At 33.7% G+C, this 21356-nt stretch overlaps 1 protein-coding gene across 3 annotated transcripts in view; it reads right to left on the reverse strand.

Moving 5' to 3' along the window:
* LOC121410764 (CTD small phosphatase-like protein 2) overlaps positions 1-21356 on the reverse strand; it is a 48882-nt gene that overhangs the window by 12567 nt on the left and 14959 nt on the right. The window contains exons 2-5 of one of the 3 annotated variants that reach the window (XM_041603055.1): positions 13812-14047; positions 6479-6568; positions 3158-3296; positions 644-754 (exon numbers count right to left, since the gene is read on the reverse strand). In XM_041603055.1, the coding sequence (XP_041458989.1) occupies positions 644-754; positions 3158-3296; positions 6479-6568; positions 13812-14012 (541 nt within the window). In that variant the 5' untranslated portion in view covers positions 14013-14047. Of the gene's footprint in view, positions 1-643; positions 755-3157; positions 3297-6469; positions 6569-13811; positions 14048-21356 lie in introns of all 3 variants that reach the window. The other 2 variants (XM_041603054.1, XM_041603056.1) reach the window with 2 other exon arrangements.

The raw sequence follows: 21356 nt of genomic DNA on the forward strand, positions 1-21356 counted from the left end.
TTAAAAATACAAATAAAATCTTCATACATAGCTTCCCGAAACATTTTATGTTCAAATAGGCATACTGCACAATATAAGTCATGTCAGAGGGCATGAAATAACTTTGTTTCAGATCAAAAGTTTAAATAAGTGATCAAACTGCTAAATTCAACTATATGAGGGGGGGAGGACCAGCAGAGGCAACTGACAAAGGCTGGGCTTGAAAAACTGCAATCAGCTACGAACAAAGCAGAGAGAGAGAGAGCTGCATTATTCTGACAAAATTAATTGTTAAAAATTATCAATGTCTGATCAAAAATAGTATTATTAAGGAACAATAACTGTAAAATATAATTTCCAACCAAAATTTAACGATCAAGGAATTTCATAACAATGCATTAACTAAATTTTGCATCATGCAATTGAGTTTTGCTTTCAAAAGCATTAACTGCTTTGACTCTCTTTCATACCATTTATCTGATCAATTTACTTTCTCTGTCTGTCTGTCTCTCTCTTTCTGTGTCCTTACATTTTGCTACAGAAAACATGCTTCCATATATAACAATGTCATGCCAGAAATAAAACTTCTTTGTATTGCACAATCTCTCTGGAACTGAAGCGATTTGGCAAGCGAACAATGCAGATGAAAGCACAATTTTCTTACCTCCAAAGAACTGATAGACTGGTGAGAAGATAGTTCCAAGAAGCGTAGATCTTGCAGGGGTTTCTGTGCCGTTACTTGATATGGACTTGGCAGCTACAGCACTAATTGGAACTGAAAGAAAAGAAAAAAATTAGACGCAATGTAGCATTTCTATTACCTGTAGTTGATGCCAAAACATTAACATGACAGCAATCTAATTTTGAGTGTTTCATTGGTAAAACCTGTACATGTAGCAGCCATCAGGGATTTTTACAGTGGACTTGTATTGAACTTGTTTTGTTTTTCCTTAAATTATTATTTTTTGGCATAGAAATTTTGGAGATAAAATGATGCATATTTTTTTTCATTGAAATGCTGTTTTAGCAAAATAAGTAACAGAAAAAACAACAAATGAGTTGGGATTATCTTAATTCTTATAATGTATTCTACAGCGATATTTGCCAAAAAGCATTTAGAATGAATAGGCCTAACACTTAAAAAAAATTAAGGACATGTACATGTATATTTTATTAAACTTTTCAAGAAAAAAAATAGACCAACAATTTCCAAATATGCATGAATAGACTGAACATTCTGCCCATGGAATTTTTTGAATTTTTGTTAAAAACCCAATTGTGAAAAAAATATTAATGCAATTATATTACACTGTAAAACTACATGCACAATAATAATAAAAATGATAGGCATCTGATTTTCATATATTGCTTGATACATTACAGAGATCAGCACTGACCAGAAGTGAAAGTCTTTGAATGCTTTATTCCCACATTTTATTCCAGTCTAAAGCCAAGACTTCTTGATCTGAAGGCTGAAAGATATTTCATTGTGTCTGTGTCCCATTTTTGCCTGAAATGTCATTTCTATCAAAGCAGCATAATAATCAATGACATTGTCTGTCCCACTTTTCATTGTGAAGAAATACACAGGATGTATGGCGGAAATATCAGTGAGTGATGTGCAAAACCGCGACAGAGTAACAATAAAAAAGAGACATGTGAGTTAGTCTTACACTACAAACTTATATTCGTCCCAAGAATTTTCACAAGCATGACTTTCATACATGTAGTACATGATTTTTCATGTACTACAATGTTTTAAACAACTAGAACATGTTCTGCTAGTACATGTATACTACTTCGTTAACACTATCCATATTACACAATTCAAATATGAAGTTAAGAGATTTATTCATATGGCATGAGACTTTCACATGATTAAGATATTGATATTAAATTAACATGTAAACAGCTATTACTTTGTGGTTGAGAAATGTATTCCAAGAGAAAAATTCAATGCAAAATCCAGAAGTGCACTAAATTAGATTGACCTACATGTATGGGGAAAAAATGATAAAAAGCAATTTCCCTCCAAAAACAAGTGGAACGCCTCTGGCAGTCTCACCTGCATTATGCAATTCGATATAGCAGCAGTGCTGACTTTGAAAACAGCTATTGATTATTCACAAAAGAAAACATTCATATGACAATAAATAAAATGTCCATTGACCCAGCATAACCTTTGACAATGATCATGTGACCTATTAAAGTTGTGTGCAAAACATAATTGATTACCCTATGTCTATGTTTCATGAACTACACGAGTAGATAGTTATGCCAATTCAATAAATACCCCAAACATGGCCAAAGTTCATTGACCTTAAATTGGCATTTGACATTGGTCATGTGACCTGAAACGTGCACAGAATATTCAGGGATACATGGTTACCTCTTATGTCCAAGTTTCATGAACTAGATCCATAAACTTTCAAGGTTATAATGAAAATTCCACATACACCCTAACATCATCAAAATTCATTGACAGTAATACTATTACCCTTACATGTATGTCCAAGTTTCATGAACTAGGTCCATATACATTCAAAGTTATGACATTTCAAAAAAGTAACCTTGGTAAAGATTTCATCAGAAAAGTGGTGCGTACAGTATAGTCTCGCTCTGCTATGCAGGCAAGACAATAAAATGTCATCGCTTTCCAAAGAAGTTTTTACGTAAATGACATGAAAGAAATATTTCTACATTTGATGTGTAAAACCGAAAAGGTTCTCTCAATTTATGGAGTGAGCACAGACGAAAATTGTAGCTTTCCAAAATTCACTGAAAACAATGGAAAACAATTGATTTCTCTCTCCCTTTCTCTATCTATTCTTATTTTGCTGAATTTACACTAAATATTTGAGGGAAGAACAGTCTCCCATCATCTTTTCAGTTTGTTTGTGTCGACCATTCATACTCTCTGGTGCTCCTAGCAGCGGAAAGAATAAATAAATTATGTGCATGTAGGTCATGTTGCACCATAATACAATGTCAACAGCTGTACATGTACCTCATGAATTCCACAACCAAGATCACTCTCTCCCGATTTTATCTTCTAATCTCTATAAAAAAGGAGAGCAAGTTCTCTGCAACAGTTTCAACTACAATCACATGGAATAAGGTGCAGGGAATTCCCCCTTCATTTGACTGTCTACATCTCTCTCTCTCTCTCATTTCTCACCTTCAACTTCTGTAATTTCTTCAGGTTTTTCTAATCTCCTCCTCTTTGGCTTTCCTTTGCCAGGAACTGGTGTGGATGCAATCAATGTATTAGCATCTTCTTCTTCTGCCCTTCTTCTCTTACGTGAGACATCATCATCCTGAAAATAATAAAGAAAAAAAAAAAATTATGTAAGAATACATGCCCAAAACATACAAATTCATACACTGTACAGTAGTTGTATATTAGCTTCTTTCAAGAATTGTTTGATTGGTGGAAAAAAAAATTGTTTATATTTTAATTTAACAAACCTGTCGATTGTACAGTGTAAATTACTTTTTTTAGGGAATTCATGTCTTCATGCATATACATGTATATGATAGTGAAACAAATAGAGTACATGTACATTTCATAACCTTTTTCAAGACACAAAGAGATACATTTTGAGATAAACATGTTTCAAAGTCCAGCTTTGTTTCGCAGATATTTTGGAGGGCAAAAAAGTACATGTACTCAATATGATTCAGTTTTCATACCATGATAGTAAAAAGAATCAAGAGAGAGATACTCTAACATTTTATGAGATTATAAAACTAAAGCACACATACATGTAACAATTATGTACATAGAAGGAATCTGAAGGAAATCAACCATTCACACTAGTGTAGAGAAGGTCTTTTCAATAGTGCGTAGTCAGTAGTACAATCAACCATTCACATTAGTGTAGAGAAGGTGTTTTCAATAGTGCGTAGTCAGTAGTACAATAAACTACATTACATCACTTCCCAACCACTTTCATCTGAATATGATTTTGTCAGATCTGGTGTACGAACGAAAAAAAATAGAACATTTTAAACTAACGTTATTGATGAATTTTACCACCACATTTAAAAACTTCCACATGTTTAATTTGAATGTTTAACTTGAATGAACAAAATGGACCTGTTTAAGAAAACTATTCGAGCGCATGATTTCTCAATTTTCTTGCTTTAATTCAGAGCTCTTCAACATTATACTATTTTCATCCCGTTATTAATGCTGCCATATTTGTTTAAAACTTCCCCCTTGTCCAAAGACAGTGCTTTAGCACCATGTCAAAATAGGAGCGAACTAGAAAATATACATGTAGCAGTCTGCTTCAAACAGGACAATATCGTAATGTTAAAGGCAGATAAATTCAAGTTTAGTTTTGCACGCAAATTATCTCTTCATTCTTTGTGTTCATTTGAGGAAGATTTGAAATTTACGGTGTAACATCTTGCAAAATTTCAATAACATATAAATAACATTCTAAGCCTATTTAGAATATGTTAAATTTTCATCAGTGAGGTCCCGAAGGTCCTGAATGGAGTTTTACAAAGGTTTTACAAAGATGGTTAGGAAGAAACACTACTATTTTTTCAAATGTACTGGGTAGTTAGAATATTCATACTCTCACCATGTTTGCCAATTAAATTGAAATGAAAAATATTAAAGTCAGAGACACTTGTGGAAAATTACATGTAGTACTGGGATGCGGAAACACAAAGTGCTTCTTTATTCTACTCCTCTGTCAGCTAAAATGATATTCATTTCAAGATGCTATCTTGAATAGATAAATTAGAAAATTTCATTGTTGGTCATCCAAACCATCGTATCACACAGTGCAAACCCATTTCAGAGAAAAAACGGCTTAAAAGTTTACTGTAATTTTCACACTTACCGGTAGTTCCCCAGCCTTACAACATATTCATTGCTAGAAAAATACATGATTGGAAAGACCAAGAATATTGCTTGACATTGGTATCATTATTTTTACACAAAACTATTAAAGGATCAGAGAAAATATCGCAAGAGGTAAATATACAAGCTTGTAATTTTTGTTTGAGTAGTTTAGATTTATCCTGTTCAAAATCGCCATAGACAATACAACAACCCTGAACGCGATTTCAAAACATGCAGTCAATCAAAATGTCGTATCGCTTTTTCACTGCTACAATGCTAAGTCAATGCAGTACCAATACGACTATTTGACTGACAGCGCATTTGCATATTAAGTACGTGCAGCTGTTGTTTACTTTACAGTACACATTTCCTATTGGATTCAGGCATTTCATCAACGATTTGCAAGGCCTCGCATTGAAAATCCCCACATACTGTACAGTGTATCTATAAAAAAAAGTAATCAAATTACTGTCTAGAAATTAAGTTATGAATAAAACTTGTACTTTCATTTTCTGCTAAAATCTCAAAATCCCTTTTTTTTAAACCAAAATTATCGGATACGACAATTTGGATGAATGCCAATGATATTCCCCATTTATTTAAGCAAATTTATCTAGAAATGGCTTGAAAGTCCTAAAATATATTTCAGAATTGTTTATCCTTTGAACAGCATAGTCCAATAGAATTCAAGACTTGAAGTAGCAGCACACAAAACCTAGTAAACACAATAGGAATTCTATTGCCTGCTTCACAGAAGCTTATCACCTCAATTTGACTGTTCGTTATATTGCCTATATCTTGGATTAAAACACCAAATTCACCCAAATTTATGGAAGGAATGTCACACAAATTCATATCTTTTAATGTATACAGAGTGTGATACTTTTTCCAGCAAATTCTAATCGCCAAATTCATGTATCATGTATTCCCTCTCAAATATGACAGGACAAGTATGCCCCAAATAGTTCCTGTTAGTTTCATATTGCAAAAATCAATAATTTTGATAAAAAGTGGAAAGAGGGAAAGTAGAATTTTTCCAGGGGGGGGGGGTAGGGTGCTTGGCAGTTAGCTGTTAAATGAACATGTAGAAGAATTGTATTTCCAGGTACATTTTACATGTACATCCAGCTAAAGTGACACAAATCCTTTAAAGTGAAATTATAGTCATGAAAGTAGAAACACATGTGAAGGTTAGATACATTTTTCAGGAAATTACATGTATGAATTACATTCTATCAATATAACTTAACAAATACAATCAAATATATTTTCCATATACATGTAACAATACCAATGACAAGGACATAAAATGAAATGTACAGACACAAACCAAACAGCTACATTTAATTTCAATACAGTCAAGTAATAAAATTATGAATTTTTAATACACAAACCAAAGCACAAGCAATTGACTCTAAAGAAATAGGGTCAGCATACATGTAGGAATGTTCCACATACAAGGTGATTAAGCGAACATAGAAACAGAAATGCAGTTCTTCTAAAGATTTCTGAATGAAAATCATAATAATGAGATGAAACCCTCCACTAAGAATAAAAATGGTGCGAGCCAATTTTAAAATGAAACCAAGAAGTTGCTGGCGAGTGGTGTGCAAACACACTGGACCATACCAAACTCACCACCACAGGGGTTTGCCAGACCAACTTCTTGAGGGAGGAGAGAATACTTGTAGAGGTGGAAGGCAGATAGGGACCAGATGAAGAGGAGGCCTACAGACAGGATATAGAAGAGAAAAAGCGCAAAGAGAAAGATAGGAAGCATTACAGGGTTCACAAACAAACACCCACTATTTCTTGCCCCCTATCATCATAAAATCAACACTTATTTGACATCCAAAATAATGCAGGTGGGTGGGATTCATTCATACATGTACATTTTACACTTCATGATCATACACAGTTCATTCAAGAGCTGTTACAGCACAGTGAGTGAATGGATATGTATTTCCTTCATTTTTCTGGAGTTCATTTTACATGAAGGAGAGGGTGGGCACATACATGTATATTTAAGATCATGAGATGTTGTATATTAAGATAAAGCTTCATAAAATATCCTTAACTCAAGCCGTTCTGCCCTATACATGTAGGTAGTTGTTCAAATGTAAACTGTATTCCAAGCCATTTACATGTAGGCCTACACAGTGCTTCTAGAGTATTTCAAACGAAGTTTGATTAAAACAAATAAACAGTAATTAAGTTTATTTCTGGACGCATGTCAGAAGGTGATCCAATTTCGCAAACGGAAAATTTTGTCAAAATTTGTTTTTAAACATGTTAAAAAATAGGTATTACCATTCTGTAAATAATGAGAAAGATTAAAGTCCTTACAACCTTTATTTTTCCTTGAAATTACTAATTAATAGCTAATTGTTAATTACATTTACACATTAATGTAAATTTGAATTTCCAAATGTGTTATTCTGTAATTGGACAAAACATACTGCACAAAAATGGTGTCAAAAGTTATTGCTACATGTACATGCACATTGGATCACCCTTGTATTTTGTAGTTTCAATCTTGTAATATCTACATGTATATTCAAAGGGATGGTCCGGGCTAAAAATATTTATATCTAAATAAATTGAGTAAAATTCACAGAGCAAAATGCTGAAAATTTCATGAACAAATAACAAAGTTATTGAAATTTAAAGTTTATCAATATTTGTGAAAACAATTATGCACATCAGGTGGGCTGATGATGTCATATTCCCACTTTCCTTTTGCATATTACATGAAATTATAATTGATTCATTTTTCAATACATGTGTTGATGTGTAAATGATGATGAAATAAGTTGCAGTAATATGTACTAAAATCAGTTGTCAATCCTATTGTTTTAGTTCTTGGGAGATAAATTTTGAATAAACCTTATTTCATATTAAAAAAAAATACAAAAGAACATGTGAGGATATGACATCACCAGCCCACCTAATGAATATTAATGAAGACATGCCTAGAACTGTTTAACTTGAATAATGCAAATCTTTAAAACCCATTAACTTTGTTATTTGTTATCTGATTTTGATCAAATTTTCAGCATTTTGTTCTGTAAATTTTACTCTACATGTATTTATTGAGATATAAATGTCTCCAACCTGGACCATCAAATAAAATTTTAAAAAAGAAATGATTATCTGTTATTGTATGCATATTAATTACACAAATTAATCAACAATGTTTACTTTTACAATTTTCCCCCAAAATGACTGTCACTGTTAATATGATTGGAAAATGAACTACATCATGAAGAGAAAAACTTGTTACATGTACGATATCTACAAAACCTTTGTACTGAGAATTTAGTTTACAAATTTTCATTAAACCTTAATTAACCAAATTTCTTCAATATAATTGATGAGGTTGCAGATCAGAGCTAACATGCACATACAGTACATACATGTATACCTAATTTCTGTATATTTTCAAAATTGTCAAATTTTAATAACATTTAGTTGTTCATTGCTTGTAAACCGACTAGAAATATCAGACTGACAGTCATGTATTATGATTGATTGGACCTCTAGGAAGAACAAAGGCAAGCCATTATATCAATGACTGTGAATAGAGTGATCCATCCATATCTTTTTGTGTTTATACATGTACATGTATGTTTAAAGAACAATTCCACCCCAACAAAAAGTTGATTTGAATAAAAAGAGACAAATCCAACAAGAATAACATCAAAAATTTCATCAAAATCAGATGTAAAATAAGAAAGTTATGACATTTTGAAGTTTTGCTTAATTTCATGTAACAGTTACAGGTGTATATGTATATGCACATTCCGGTCAGTATGCAAATGAGGGAACTGATGACATCACTCACTCACTATTTCTTTTGTATTTTATTAATGAAATATTCTAAAATTTCTCCTCATTATCTGGTGAAACAAAGTTTTACTTCTCCCTAAACATGTGAAATTACCATTGTTTAACACTTCATTGTTCAGTTAAGTTGGTCCTTTTTGTTAAATCTGTAAAAATTGAAATATTGTATCAGGGCTCGACACTAGCGGCGGTCCGACGGTCTCAGACCGGTAAAAATCGCTGTCGGGCCAGTAGATTTTCGGAAATTGGAAGATTTACTGGTCCGACATGACCAGTAAAAAATATCATTGTCGGGCCAGTAATTTTTCCAAAAATAGCAAGATTTAAGGGTCCGACATGACCAGTAATAAAAACCATTGTTGGGCCAATAACTTTTCCAGAAATGGTCAAATTCACAGCAAACCATTCCCCCGTTAAATTCAGCCATTCACACACAGAATACACACAGAATGAATCGCACGTATTCGTAAGTGTTAGAGTACTATACAGCATGCATACAGCTGTACTGTGTACATGTAGTCAGCCACACAGCTCACATGGTAAATTCTCCACTGGCCGCACGAACGAAGCCTGGCTAAACTCTGGCAGAAATCTCTCACAGAACTGTCAAAATTCAAGGTTCATACTCATGAAAGGCTCTTATAATGTCCATATTTCCTAAAAATTGGAGCAACTCTGTCATTTGTAAGCAGTAAAAGGAGAAATTTTCACTTCTGTTTTGGTTCAAACAGATCGGGTTTCGGGTGATATCGTCTGAATACATATTAGCCCCACATATGCATTTATGTGTGTGTTGATACACTTGGTTTCTGACTTTCTTTCGTAGCTATTAAGCTATTTTAATGGAGCCAAAAAAAAAAACAAATTATTTATGATAATAGTTTTAGCTTTCTTCCTGTTTTCTTTCCTTCTTTCTTTTCAATCTTTCTTTAAATTTTTTTTATCTATTTCTTTCCTTCCTTCCTTCCTTCTTTCCTTCCTTCTTTCCTCCCTTCTTTCCTCCCTTTCCTTCCTTCTTTCCTCCCTTCTTTCCTTCCTTCTTTCCTTCCTTCTTTCCTTCCTTCTTTCCTCCCTTCCTTCTTTCCTTCCTTCTTTCTTTCCTTCTTTCCTTCCTTCCTTCTTTCCTTCCTTCTTTCTTTCCTTCCTTCTTTCCTCCCTTCTTTCCTCCCTTCCTCCTTCCTTCCATCCTTTCTTTCTTTCTTTCTTTCCTTCCTTCCTTCTTTCCTTCCTTCTTTCCTTCCTTCCTTCCTTCCTCCCTTCTTTCCTTCCTTCTTTCCTTCCTTCTTTCCTTCCTTCTTTCCTTCCTTCTTTCCTTCCTTCTTTCCTTCCTTCTTTCCTTCCTTCTTTCCTTCCTTCTTTCCTTCCTTCCTTCCTTACTTCTTTCCTTCCTTCTTTTCTTTCCTTCCTTCTTTTCTTTCCTTCCTTCTTTCCTTTCCTTCCTTCTTTCCTTCCTTCTTTCCTTCCTTCTTTCCTTCCTTCTTTCCTTCCTTCTTTCCTTCCTTCTTTCCTCCCTTCTTTCCTCCCTTCTTTCCTTCCTTCTTTCCTTCCTTCTTTCCTTCCTTCTTTCCTTCCTTCTTTCCTTCCTTCCTTCTTTCTTTCTTTCTTTCTTACTTTCTTTCGTTTCTGTCTTGCTTTCTTTTTGTCCTTCATTCCTTCGTTTTACGGGGGGGGGGGGGGGGGGGTCACGAAAGGCTAGAAAAATAAACTTGCGCCTTTTTTTTAATGTTTTCTTTATTTTTTGGGACCAGTAGATTTTAGGTTCGGACCAGTAAAAATTTGAAAAACTGGGTATCTACTGGTCCGACATGAATAGGTTGGACCAGTAGAAAAAATGGGTTAGTGTGGAGCCCTGATTGTATAATTCAAACAAAAACATAGGAATACAATGTAGTGAGTGAGGGACATCATCGATTCTCTCATTTGCATGTGACTAAATTGTGCATAAACATTTTGTGAAAAATAAGCGAAACCAAACCAATTATTCAAGGTTGTCAATTAACTTTAATCATCAATTTTATCATTCACCACATCCACCGGCTCCACACCAACTGGCTCTTCCACCCCTTTTACATCAGAGTTAAGAAAGTTCAAACTTTATGTGCTATAGCTTTTGTTCCTGATATCATATTGATCTAATTTACAATAATATATTTACATGTACATGTAGCCTATAGTTCTAGCTTCAGTTAAAAATATTACTCAACAAATTTGATCTTGGTGCTGTGATGAAGCAACAACTTATCCATGGCACAGTGTAAATAATTGTTCATCCTCCATCCTTCTTGCATATCAGTACCCAACTAATGAAGTGTGACCACCAATATAACATGTTAAAGACAGAAGCAAGTCCCTTGATTTGAATGTTCTTATAAACATGCAAAATCCACATAAAATGATGCAAATTGTATAGTGGATATTAATTATGTACAGTATGTAGAGTGGATATTACATGAAGTGTGGTTTATGGATATCAATATTTTGATACCAGCAAAGTCAGGTAATTATAACAATGGGTATGAATGTAAAAAACAAAAAGTGTACAGCTAGAATTTATTCATCAATTTCTTCTTTTTTTAGAGAGAGAATTCATGTCCGACTGAGTTTTATACACATTTGATATTGACATCTCATATATTTGTATTACTGATTGTGCCAGCAAATGTAGTTGATAGTTCTATGAGGATTCCGTAAGTTTTTTTGTGTGTCTGCAGTCAGTGCTCAGGAAGAGATCAAGCTGAGCTGTGATGGGCTCGATTTTCACATTTAAATGAGTTATGGTATACTCTAGGTATATAAATGTACAAGAAAGATTAAAAAGCAAAGCACTATGTACAGTGCACTCGTATTTCCTATTCCTACCTTATATTTTTTGCAATAAGAGCAATTCTACATAAATTATGATGAATATATAAGGTCAGATAATTTACAAATTTTCTTCTTGTTGGGATAAGGTCTAAATTGATCAATCAAAGAACAGTCCTGGAACTGTATCAGGGCTTGAAACTGGTCACCAACACTAAAATACCGTTGTCAGTTCTCACCAATACATGTACCTTCCTAAAACTAGTTTAAAGTGTAGTAAGAACGGTCGAAGCGATCTTCCAAACCGGTTTGGAACAACCGTTCTTTGCACATTTCAAGCTCGCTACTCCACACGACAGGTCAGGTGTAGAATCCGCTGCGGTTCCGAATTTCGCACGAAACGTATCACCCCACTGAGAGCATTTCCAAAGCAACAAGATCACTTTACGTGAAGTGATTTTAAAAACCACTTTTGTGTGATCAAGTGAGAATGCTAGCAAAGCAACCTTCCAAACTGGTTTCCTGAATCGGTTTCCAGTAAAACTAGTTTTAGAAAGCATGAGAACGGCCTCTAGGTCACATGAATACATGGATTTTTTTGGTTCAATACATCTCGACAAATTCCTAATTGACACATGTACTAACTTCTTAACATAATCATTTGTAAAAGATTTAAAGACATGTTTGTCTGCAAGGATATACTTCAGTACCTTTCTTTTGACAACAAGCAACATGCACGAATGCTTTCTAGTGGGATAGGAGTACATGTACTTTAATAGTCAGATTAAGCTACGGTACTTTTTTTAGGCTAAAATAAGCTCAAATCTACATCTAATATACTTTTTGTAATGTTGTAGTGCATGGTAATGATCTGCAGCATATACATTGTAGAGTATGCATATATTATTTTGTGATTATAATTATTCACATCAATTCACAGACTGCTCCAATATTTCAAATTCATACAATCACTTTGTAAGGGCTATATAAGATATATGCAGATATAGTCTTAGAGGTTACGAGGTTATGAAATTGAATATTTGTTAACTGGCTTTTTCCCAAAAGACCATGTTGGTATCATAATTATGATATGAATGTGTGTACAAGTAAATGTGCATAAGGATATTAGGGCAGAATAATTTGGTGATTGAAGAAGATTAATCAATTAGCCTTGAATAATTCAACATTTTAAAGTTCACCATAAATATATGTACTGTACAGTATTAAAAGATAAAAACACATTTTGAACTATACACTGATTTCATAAGAAAGTCTGTACAACCAAGTTTAATCTAGCTCTGGACTCTGGTACAATTACATTAAAGTGAACTTTGTAAAATCATAAAATCTAGCTGAAAAAATTGCCAACACTGATAAGCACATGTGGGACAGTGTATTATTATTGATCTGAAAAAGACCTGACAAATTGGATGGATTGCCAAGCTTATTTTGCTGATTTTTCAACAAATCCATGTAGACAATTTCTTTAAGAATCATTTGGCACATATTTTTATTATCTTTCAAATCACATCTTGACTCCTGAGCACAACATATGTCATGGAAAAATATAATTCACATCACACATATGTCAAGGTCAGGATATCAGAAATATGTAAAATAAAGTGGAAAATCTGGAAATTTGTATACGAAACACATGGAGAGTTGTTCACAAAATCAGCCATTTAATAGCATGTTTGCCAATTTGAGGATCCCTATAGAAAGTGTTGCATGACTTTTCAAACATATAACTCTCTTATCTTACAACAAATTTTAGATGAACTTAAAAATAGCAGAAAAAATAACAAAAAATAGTGAAGGTTTGAGGGAATCCATTTAAGATTAAGAAAATTATAAGAATTTAAAGTTTGGGATTTGTGACGTCATAAAGTGAGCAGGTGCCCCATATGTTGTGTAATATAAAATGTGTATATTTCACTTTTTTCTTTAAATAAAAGGGGTGTGAAATAATTTGTCTAGATATACTGAATGTACAGTAAAAACAATTTTCAATTTTCTGCGAAAATGACATTTCATTGATTTTTTACTATATGATACATAGAAAAGCTGCTTGCATATGACGTCACATATCAAATAATTAAAATTCTAATAACTTTTTTATTCTTTGACAGATTTTTCTCAAACCTTCAGCACTATTTTTTTCCTGCTATTTAACAATACAATTTTTTGTCAGGGTGAACTTCATCTTTAAGACTTACCAGAAAGCTCACCTCAAAAATCAGTTTGGAAGAAAAAAAAGCACAAAAGTGCAAATTAGTAATTTGGTTGAGAAGAAACATTGAAAATATGTGCTGTTGCTACTCACCACTGGAGTTGCTCCTGCACAGAGGTCTCCACTTGTACGTGTCACTGATATCGTTGCCCCATTTGTTGTTACGCCTTCTGGCATCTTTTCTTGTGTATTTAACGTCCTGTTGTTGTCGTTGTTGTTGATTATCTTAGTGGTCGTAATAATGCTACTGTTGCTGGCATTCCTGTTCCGACTTCTACGTCGATGTCGGGACATACTTGTCAGGACGTGCCAACATCAGTCAATCCTTCCTGCAGATAATTTAGAGAAGATACGTGAAATTTAATACTTTCTTGGTTCACTTGGAAAACTAAACTTAGCCCTGTGTAGATGCATAGATGCATGTATCTATCTATTTCTGTCTAATGCTCTCTTATTCCTTTGTCTCATCATCAATCCATCTTCTCTCTCTTTCTGCCTCTCTAAAGTTCTTTCTCTCTTCAAAGTTTGTCCCATACAGTGTATAAGCCAGTTCGTAGTTCCTTTCTGCGCATGATCAAAAGATTCTACGCATGATCAGAAGAAGGTCATTTGTACTAAAGTGACATGGTGCTTTAAATTCTAATGAGATAAGCACCAACTTTGATGTCTTGATTATTCATATATTCTTTTGAATTGTCGTTTTCATTTACATCCACAAAAAAACAACAATGCTTCCACGAACGACTGGTATTTCAGTTTGTCAAGTACATTGTGCAACATGCTAAGATATGCATTCAAAGTAGGAATGCAACAAATACCTTCATTAAGTGTTCATTGGTGTGCTATTCTAGTCACCTGGTCTATTCAATTTCTTCATCCTGCTATGTAAGGCAAGCTTACGTAATATCTTGCTTTGAAATCTGCCTATCATGATGAAAGAAATGAAAGGTCATTTGACCAAAATTGCCCATGAAGTAACTACGAACTGGTCTATCACTGTTAATTTCTTATTCTCTATCAGAGGGTCATTGACTCTCTCTCTCTCCCTCTCTCTGCCCCTATTATTTACATGACACTTGGAAGAAAACTTGGCTCTCTTGAACAGAGATCTCTATACAACGACCTAACAGGTCAAGGAAACGCTTGAATTTAGAATACAAATGAAATTTCTCAGACAGCAAAATTCCAGAGATATTCTAGAATTGGCCCAATCACATTTCAATTAGTGTAAAATGGTATTACAAGTACCAGGAGACAAAACATAAATGGGAAATCTATAATTCAGAACTACATGCCTAAAATCGGCCTACATACTGAGTTTCAGAAGAAATAACTTCAAGATTATCAAAATGGTTGTCTTCCTTCTTATCAAAGACAAAAAAAGCTTAAAGATTGACTTAAAAAAGGCCTATTTCAACCTACTTTAACCTACACCAAACTTCATGTAACTTGAAAATCAAGAATCTTTATTTGGAATTACCAGTAATGAATTTAACTCAACTTCACAAGAAAAACAAAACAAAACTGAATGTCACCTTCATGTACATGAAGGCCTAAATGTAGGCCAAGACATCTGGTATATGCATTTTACCCCAATAGCCAATCTTCAAAATTCTTTACAATCTATTCTATCGGTGACATAATTCAAAAGCACAAGAAAAGATACTTTGCATACTACCGTTAAATATATACATGCTATGAATAGTCCCTGAGAAAGAAAAATTCTTTCAGAAAGCAAACAAATAAAACATACAGTGTACATATTCCATGAAAGGATGTATATTGTACAGCAGTGAGTGACAACAGCCTTCACCCTTGACCTCCAGTACAGAGAGCTTGCCCTGCTGAGCTACTTGACAACCAGATATTTGTACAAGTGTGCCTGGAAACTGAATATCAAGTTTTGTCCCTTCTTTGGATTTATGTCAATTGTAAACAGGAAAAATATATGTACATCCACGTTTGCTCTTTACAAGAAAGACCTTTTGCACTGTACATGTATGTGTATTTAAACAAAAATCCTTCAAAGTAACTACTGTACATGTACATACTTACTATTTTGTCATCCAGCTGAAATCATTTCAAAAAAAACAAATGTTGTAAAGCCTACGTATGTATACATATAATTGAACATGTAGGCCTATATGGTTTACCGTATCCTACATTTTAGGCCTGTATGTTTACATTCACACTGTTCTCTTTGAAATATGTTATTTATGAAAACATTTGTATGGTGTGTTGCATTCAAGAGAATTCAAATCTCTATTCTATTTTATATGCACTGAAAGGTGCATCTGTATGCTAGAAGTAGCCACTACATTAACGGTGTACTACTACATCAGAATAGACACTTTGATGCTACATGTATATGAAAGAGTAGATGAGCACCCAACATCTAGAAAAGTAGTACTTCATCATTATCAAAAGGATAACTCATCAAAATAAAATCAATTCAAAGCATTTGTACAGTCAATATTCACTTGAATAAAAGCACAGCTAAAGACGAGATAAGAGGAAGTAATGGGACAGGCCTATGGCATACTACTGTACATGGGTTTATTCATAATAAATGCAAATAACGGCAGTTGCTTCAACAACTGTATGCATGCATGCATGGACTATTCCATACCTGTCAATTGTCTCATGTACGTACATATACGTACGATGTTGCATCAGGCTGGCAGAGACATTAATGCACAAAAATCTGTGTGGGATGCTCAATTGCTTTGGCGAGAGAAAATTGCTTGAGCAGCAAGTAGCGGCTATTTTCGGCTCATCGCTCAGAGTACACGACTTTGTATTTCATAAATAATGCAAGGTTATTCAACAGATACATGCACACATCTAGCAAGGCGGGTACAAGCTTTGAACTTGTACTAGTATTGGAATGGTGCGGCACCATTGGTGCTATCTTGTACATCTCCAGGGAATAATGTATTCTGTAGTCAAGCAATTGCAATCTGTTTTATCAAGCTTTTGAATATACTTTACTCTAGTTTCTAAAATAAAGTATCAAACAAAAATTTTGCAGATTTTCGATCTAATCCAAAACATGCATGGATATTTCAATGGAAAGTGATACTCACACATACATGTAGATGTAATTAATACCGCAGGCAATGTCTTGACATTGAAAATGTGTATTAAAGGTTAAGTTCACCCTAAAGAAAAATTTGCTGTATAAATAGCAGAAAAAAATAGTAAAAAATATTGGTGAAGGTTTGAGGAAAATCCATTTAATATCAAGAAATAATTAGTTTTGGATTTGTGACATCATAAACGAGCAGCTGCCCCATATGTTATGTAATATACATTGTAAAATGCATGAAATTCATTGTTTTTATAGTTCTTGATGACTTATTTTTGTTTTTTTCATTATCAGGAGTGAAATGATATGTCTATTGATATACAAAAGCTACAGTAAAACCAATTTTTCAATTTTCTGAGATAATGATATTCATTGATTTTTTAGCATTCACTATGTACATGTAGGAATGCTGCTCACATTTATGACGTCACAAATCAAATAATTAAAATTCTAATAACTTTTTCTCGAACCTTTGGCAGTATTTCTTAATCATTTTTCTGCTATTTTTACAATAAACTTTTTGTCAGGGTAAACTTCCCCTCTAGAGTATGTACAGTTATGAAGACTGTTCGAGTTGACAGTTTTCTAAAATGCCAATCCCATGTTCTTCAGTGTTCTACACATTATATTCCATGGTCCCCTCTGAAATACTCTGGCATATATATATATATACATATACAAGTCCACCAAAAAAAAGGTTGATTTCAATAAAAAGAAAACAAAAGTCAAACAATCAAAATACTGAAAATTTCGTCAAAATCTAATGCAAAATAAGAAAGTTGTGACATTTTCAGTTTCACTTAATTTCACCAAACAGTTATATGCACATCCTCATCTTTATACAAATGAGGAGACTGGTGACTTCACTCACTCACTCACTCACTACATGTATTTTGGTTTGTATTTTATTACATGAAATATAAAAAATTTTCTCCTCACTTTAAAATCTTTGCATCCATACACCTAACTGTCATGACAGGTACAATAACAAGAAATCAGTAAAGTGATTTATAACTTTCCATTGGCACATTTAACATGCACATGGAAGTCATTTTTCTTGACTGGACTTATTCTCAATAACATTGCAGAGGTCTGGGATTTTCAAAACCATAATTCACTTTTTATTTAATATATGTATGCATCATAATTACTGGCTAACATGCACGTTCATGTAAATCCCACTATCTTACATTTCAAACAAAGAAATTCAATCATAATTAAACATGAAGTATGATTGGTCAACGTTCTTATGTTGTAGGGAAATGTTTTTTTGCATTTGTAAAACCTGCAAGTTCATTTTCTTTTGTGAATTCTCGGCACCATCTTCTTCTCCCTGTCGTTAATGACTTAACGCAATCAGGGAGTTACCCCCCTAGTAAATGTATAAGAAGCAGCAGAAACATGGTTAGATGTACATGCAGGTCTACAGTAGACCTACATGTGCACATTATTCAACAGAAATATGAGAACTAATCAATCTGAGCGTTAAATAACTTGAGTAATACATATGTTCCAAGTCAAAAGGAAATTTTACCGAACACACTGACTTAACCAATGCTGCTAATAATAAGGCCTCGATCAAACAACATTGTTACATGTATGTAACATTTTCAATAACACTGACACATGACATACTGTGTACACGTACATACAACTTACATGTAGCTCATCCAGGGTACTATTAGTACACATTGGACATATAAATATGCCAAGCATTGTTTGGCTTTTTTGTGGACCTATTGGGAGTCAGTGAGCTGTGAGTTGTTTCCATTTTTAACCACTGATGACTCAGTAAATTGTGGTTGGGATCTTTCCAAGACCCCAGTTAGTACTGGTACTTGTACATGTACTGTGCTAAAGACTAACTACATGTATCTATGCACATGTTCAAGGTCCCTAAAGAACATACAAAATGTACATACAGTACAGCATGCATCACACATTAATATAGCACGTAAATTATTGGACATAATTAAGAAAGGGAATATTCATCATTTTCTTGATAGTTTCCAACTTTGGAAACAAAACTAATTTCAAGGAAATTTGGAAAATTGATGACCATTTTGGATATTAAGATATGAAATGTGATGCTTCAGCACCTTTGGGGAGGGGTTTTCGTTGTCTTTTTTTTTTTGGGGGGGGGGGAACGGGGTACCCCTGTTAGCTTAACCTAACTGATAGAGTACAGACAGCAGTTAGGCCAAAATGATTTTTCACAATAAAACGTAATGATTTAAGCCTAGTTTCAACAATATTCATAAATGGATGGTTAGGGTTAACTTGCCAGAGGTAAAAAATAAAAAAAAAAATTAAAGGAAAAAAAAACCATCACCAAAAGTTGCTAAAATTTCATATTTCACATCTTTGGATCCATTGAATTGCCATCCACCTTCTACATATTAGTCCCACATGTAGATATTCATGACGGTTGACCAAGTGTGTCATCAACTGAAAACGATCTTTCAGAGTCAAGAAAAAAGGGAACATTCTTCACTTGTTTGATAGTTTCCAAGTAAAAGTTCAAACGATGTCAAGGCAATATGGAGAACAGATGGCCATTTCATGGAAGTACATGTCAGATGGTCAATTCCAGCGTAACGGACATGACGTTCAGACAAATTTTTGTAATTCAAATGTTTATACAGTAGAACTAGCAGTCTTTTGATAATTGTTACTAAGCTTATCAGACACAATTAAGTATCAGTTACATACACATAAAATTTCAAATCGTTTCATTGAACAGTTGCAGAGAAATTGCACTCTTTGTGAGCGTAACGGACATGACACGAAATGGACGAAGCATTTTTACCTCCTATTGCTTATCAAAATTCCTGTGAATTCTTAGATTGCATGCACCTGACATTGGTGTTAATTTAACCTTAAGACCATGCTCTATCCATAAAATAGTGTTTAGCAACAGTTTTGCAGAGCATTCTGTATTCCGAGCTCAAAATGTAGCGTAACGGACATGACACACGAAGCGTAACGGACATGACAGTTTTGTCCACTTTTTGTAAGCGAATATAATTATTTTATTACAAGATATGGTACAAGTCTAATTGTTTACATGTTAAGGCTAGAGGTTAGAGACACATATCATAACTGGTAATCTGTAATATCTCCTATCATTTTGCAATTTGAGAGGGGGTCTTTTTGTACAATATTTATAAAACAAAAAAATATTTAGAAAAATTTATTTTACACCGGTTAACAACAGTTAATGAGTATTTTCCAGTTACTACCATCCGCCACACCTAATTAAAGGAAAAAAAGTTGATAGAAAAGATTATTTTTTATTCATGCCCTAATATTTGATAATATACTAGCGTAACGGACATGACACCCTTACGAAGTGAACTTAATCAGCACTTCTTAGTTTGAAAATGGAAGAAATATCAATAATGAATGTAATTATGTAACAGCAAAGTACCTTTACTGACAATCTAATGAAAAATATGTAGATATTATTAGCAGGTATCATTAAATTAATAGCTATAGCCTAAGTGATAATTTTATATTGAATACAACATTTATCGTACCACTACGACACACTGAGAAGACCAAATCTCTTTTTTTGTGAGAAGAAAACAAAATTTACCAGACCTGTATAAATCCAAGAAGAACATATTATGGAATGTATTGTATGATAAAGAATATGTACTAGTATTAATGTCAGTTTTAAGATTACAAAAAATGGTATTAAAATTTAATAGCAGTACCTGGAAAGCGGTCTTTCATTATCGATTATGTACGAGTTGAAAGGTAATCGGAATGCTTGTAAATAGCTTCTGAGATTTTTTTTCATTCAAAATAACTATCATCCTGAGTATAATCATCCTTTCATCAAATCTTGGATGTTCTAAATCTTACAATCATGCTTGCTGACAAACGTGGCTGTATCTATATGTAATTTTGTTGTATTGTCCGCGCTGCTTGTGTACAGTTGAAGATACATCATTCAAATCGTTATTATGGCTGACCAAAATACTATGACATAATTTATTGATCGCGCCACATTCTTTCCACGGCCCCTTTGCTTTGTGATACTGCAAAGAAGTGCCACTGTAGATTCATGGATTCATAGAGCTACATGTACATCATGAAACACAGATATCCGAATACAAACTTGCTTTTAAATGTGATCCCATGCCATCACTGAAGAAGTACATGTTGAGGTTGGTGTAAGTCAGATACTTTGAAGTAATATCATCAATGATCATTAATTCACAAGTTGGAGTTTTATCATGCTCCAAACTGTCAGTGCAAGAACCTAAGATAATCAAATGTTTGTTCAAACACGAATGATGCAGATTGTGATCTGAGTATGTTGCCAGATCTAGCTGCATCTTATCCTAATATTATGTAACATACCGTTAATTCTCAGAAAAATCTACCAGAACAAGAGCTGAACTTTCATCATTCACCAACTTCTAAAAATAGCTTGAATGACATGCAGATTCTAGGAAATATTACATTCAGCTATCCTCAAACAATTGAGACTAACCTCAGTCTGTGACACTGAGCCTAATATTTTGTTTTTGTAAATGCTG

The sequence above is a fragment of the Lytechinus variegatus genome, chromosome 3 (genome assembly GCF_018143015.1).
Source record: "Lytechinus variegatus isolate NC3 chromosome 3, Lvar_3.0, whole genome shotgun sequence".
NCBI classification, from domain to species: Eukaryota; Metazoa; Echinodermata; class Echinoidea; order Temnopleuroida; family Toxopneustidae; genus Lytechinus; species Lytechinus variegatus.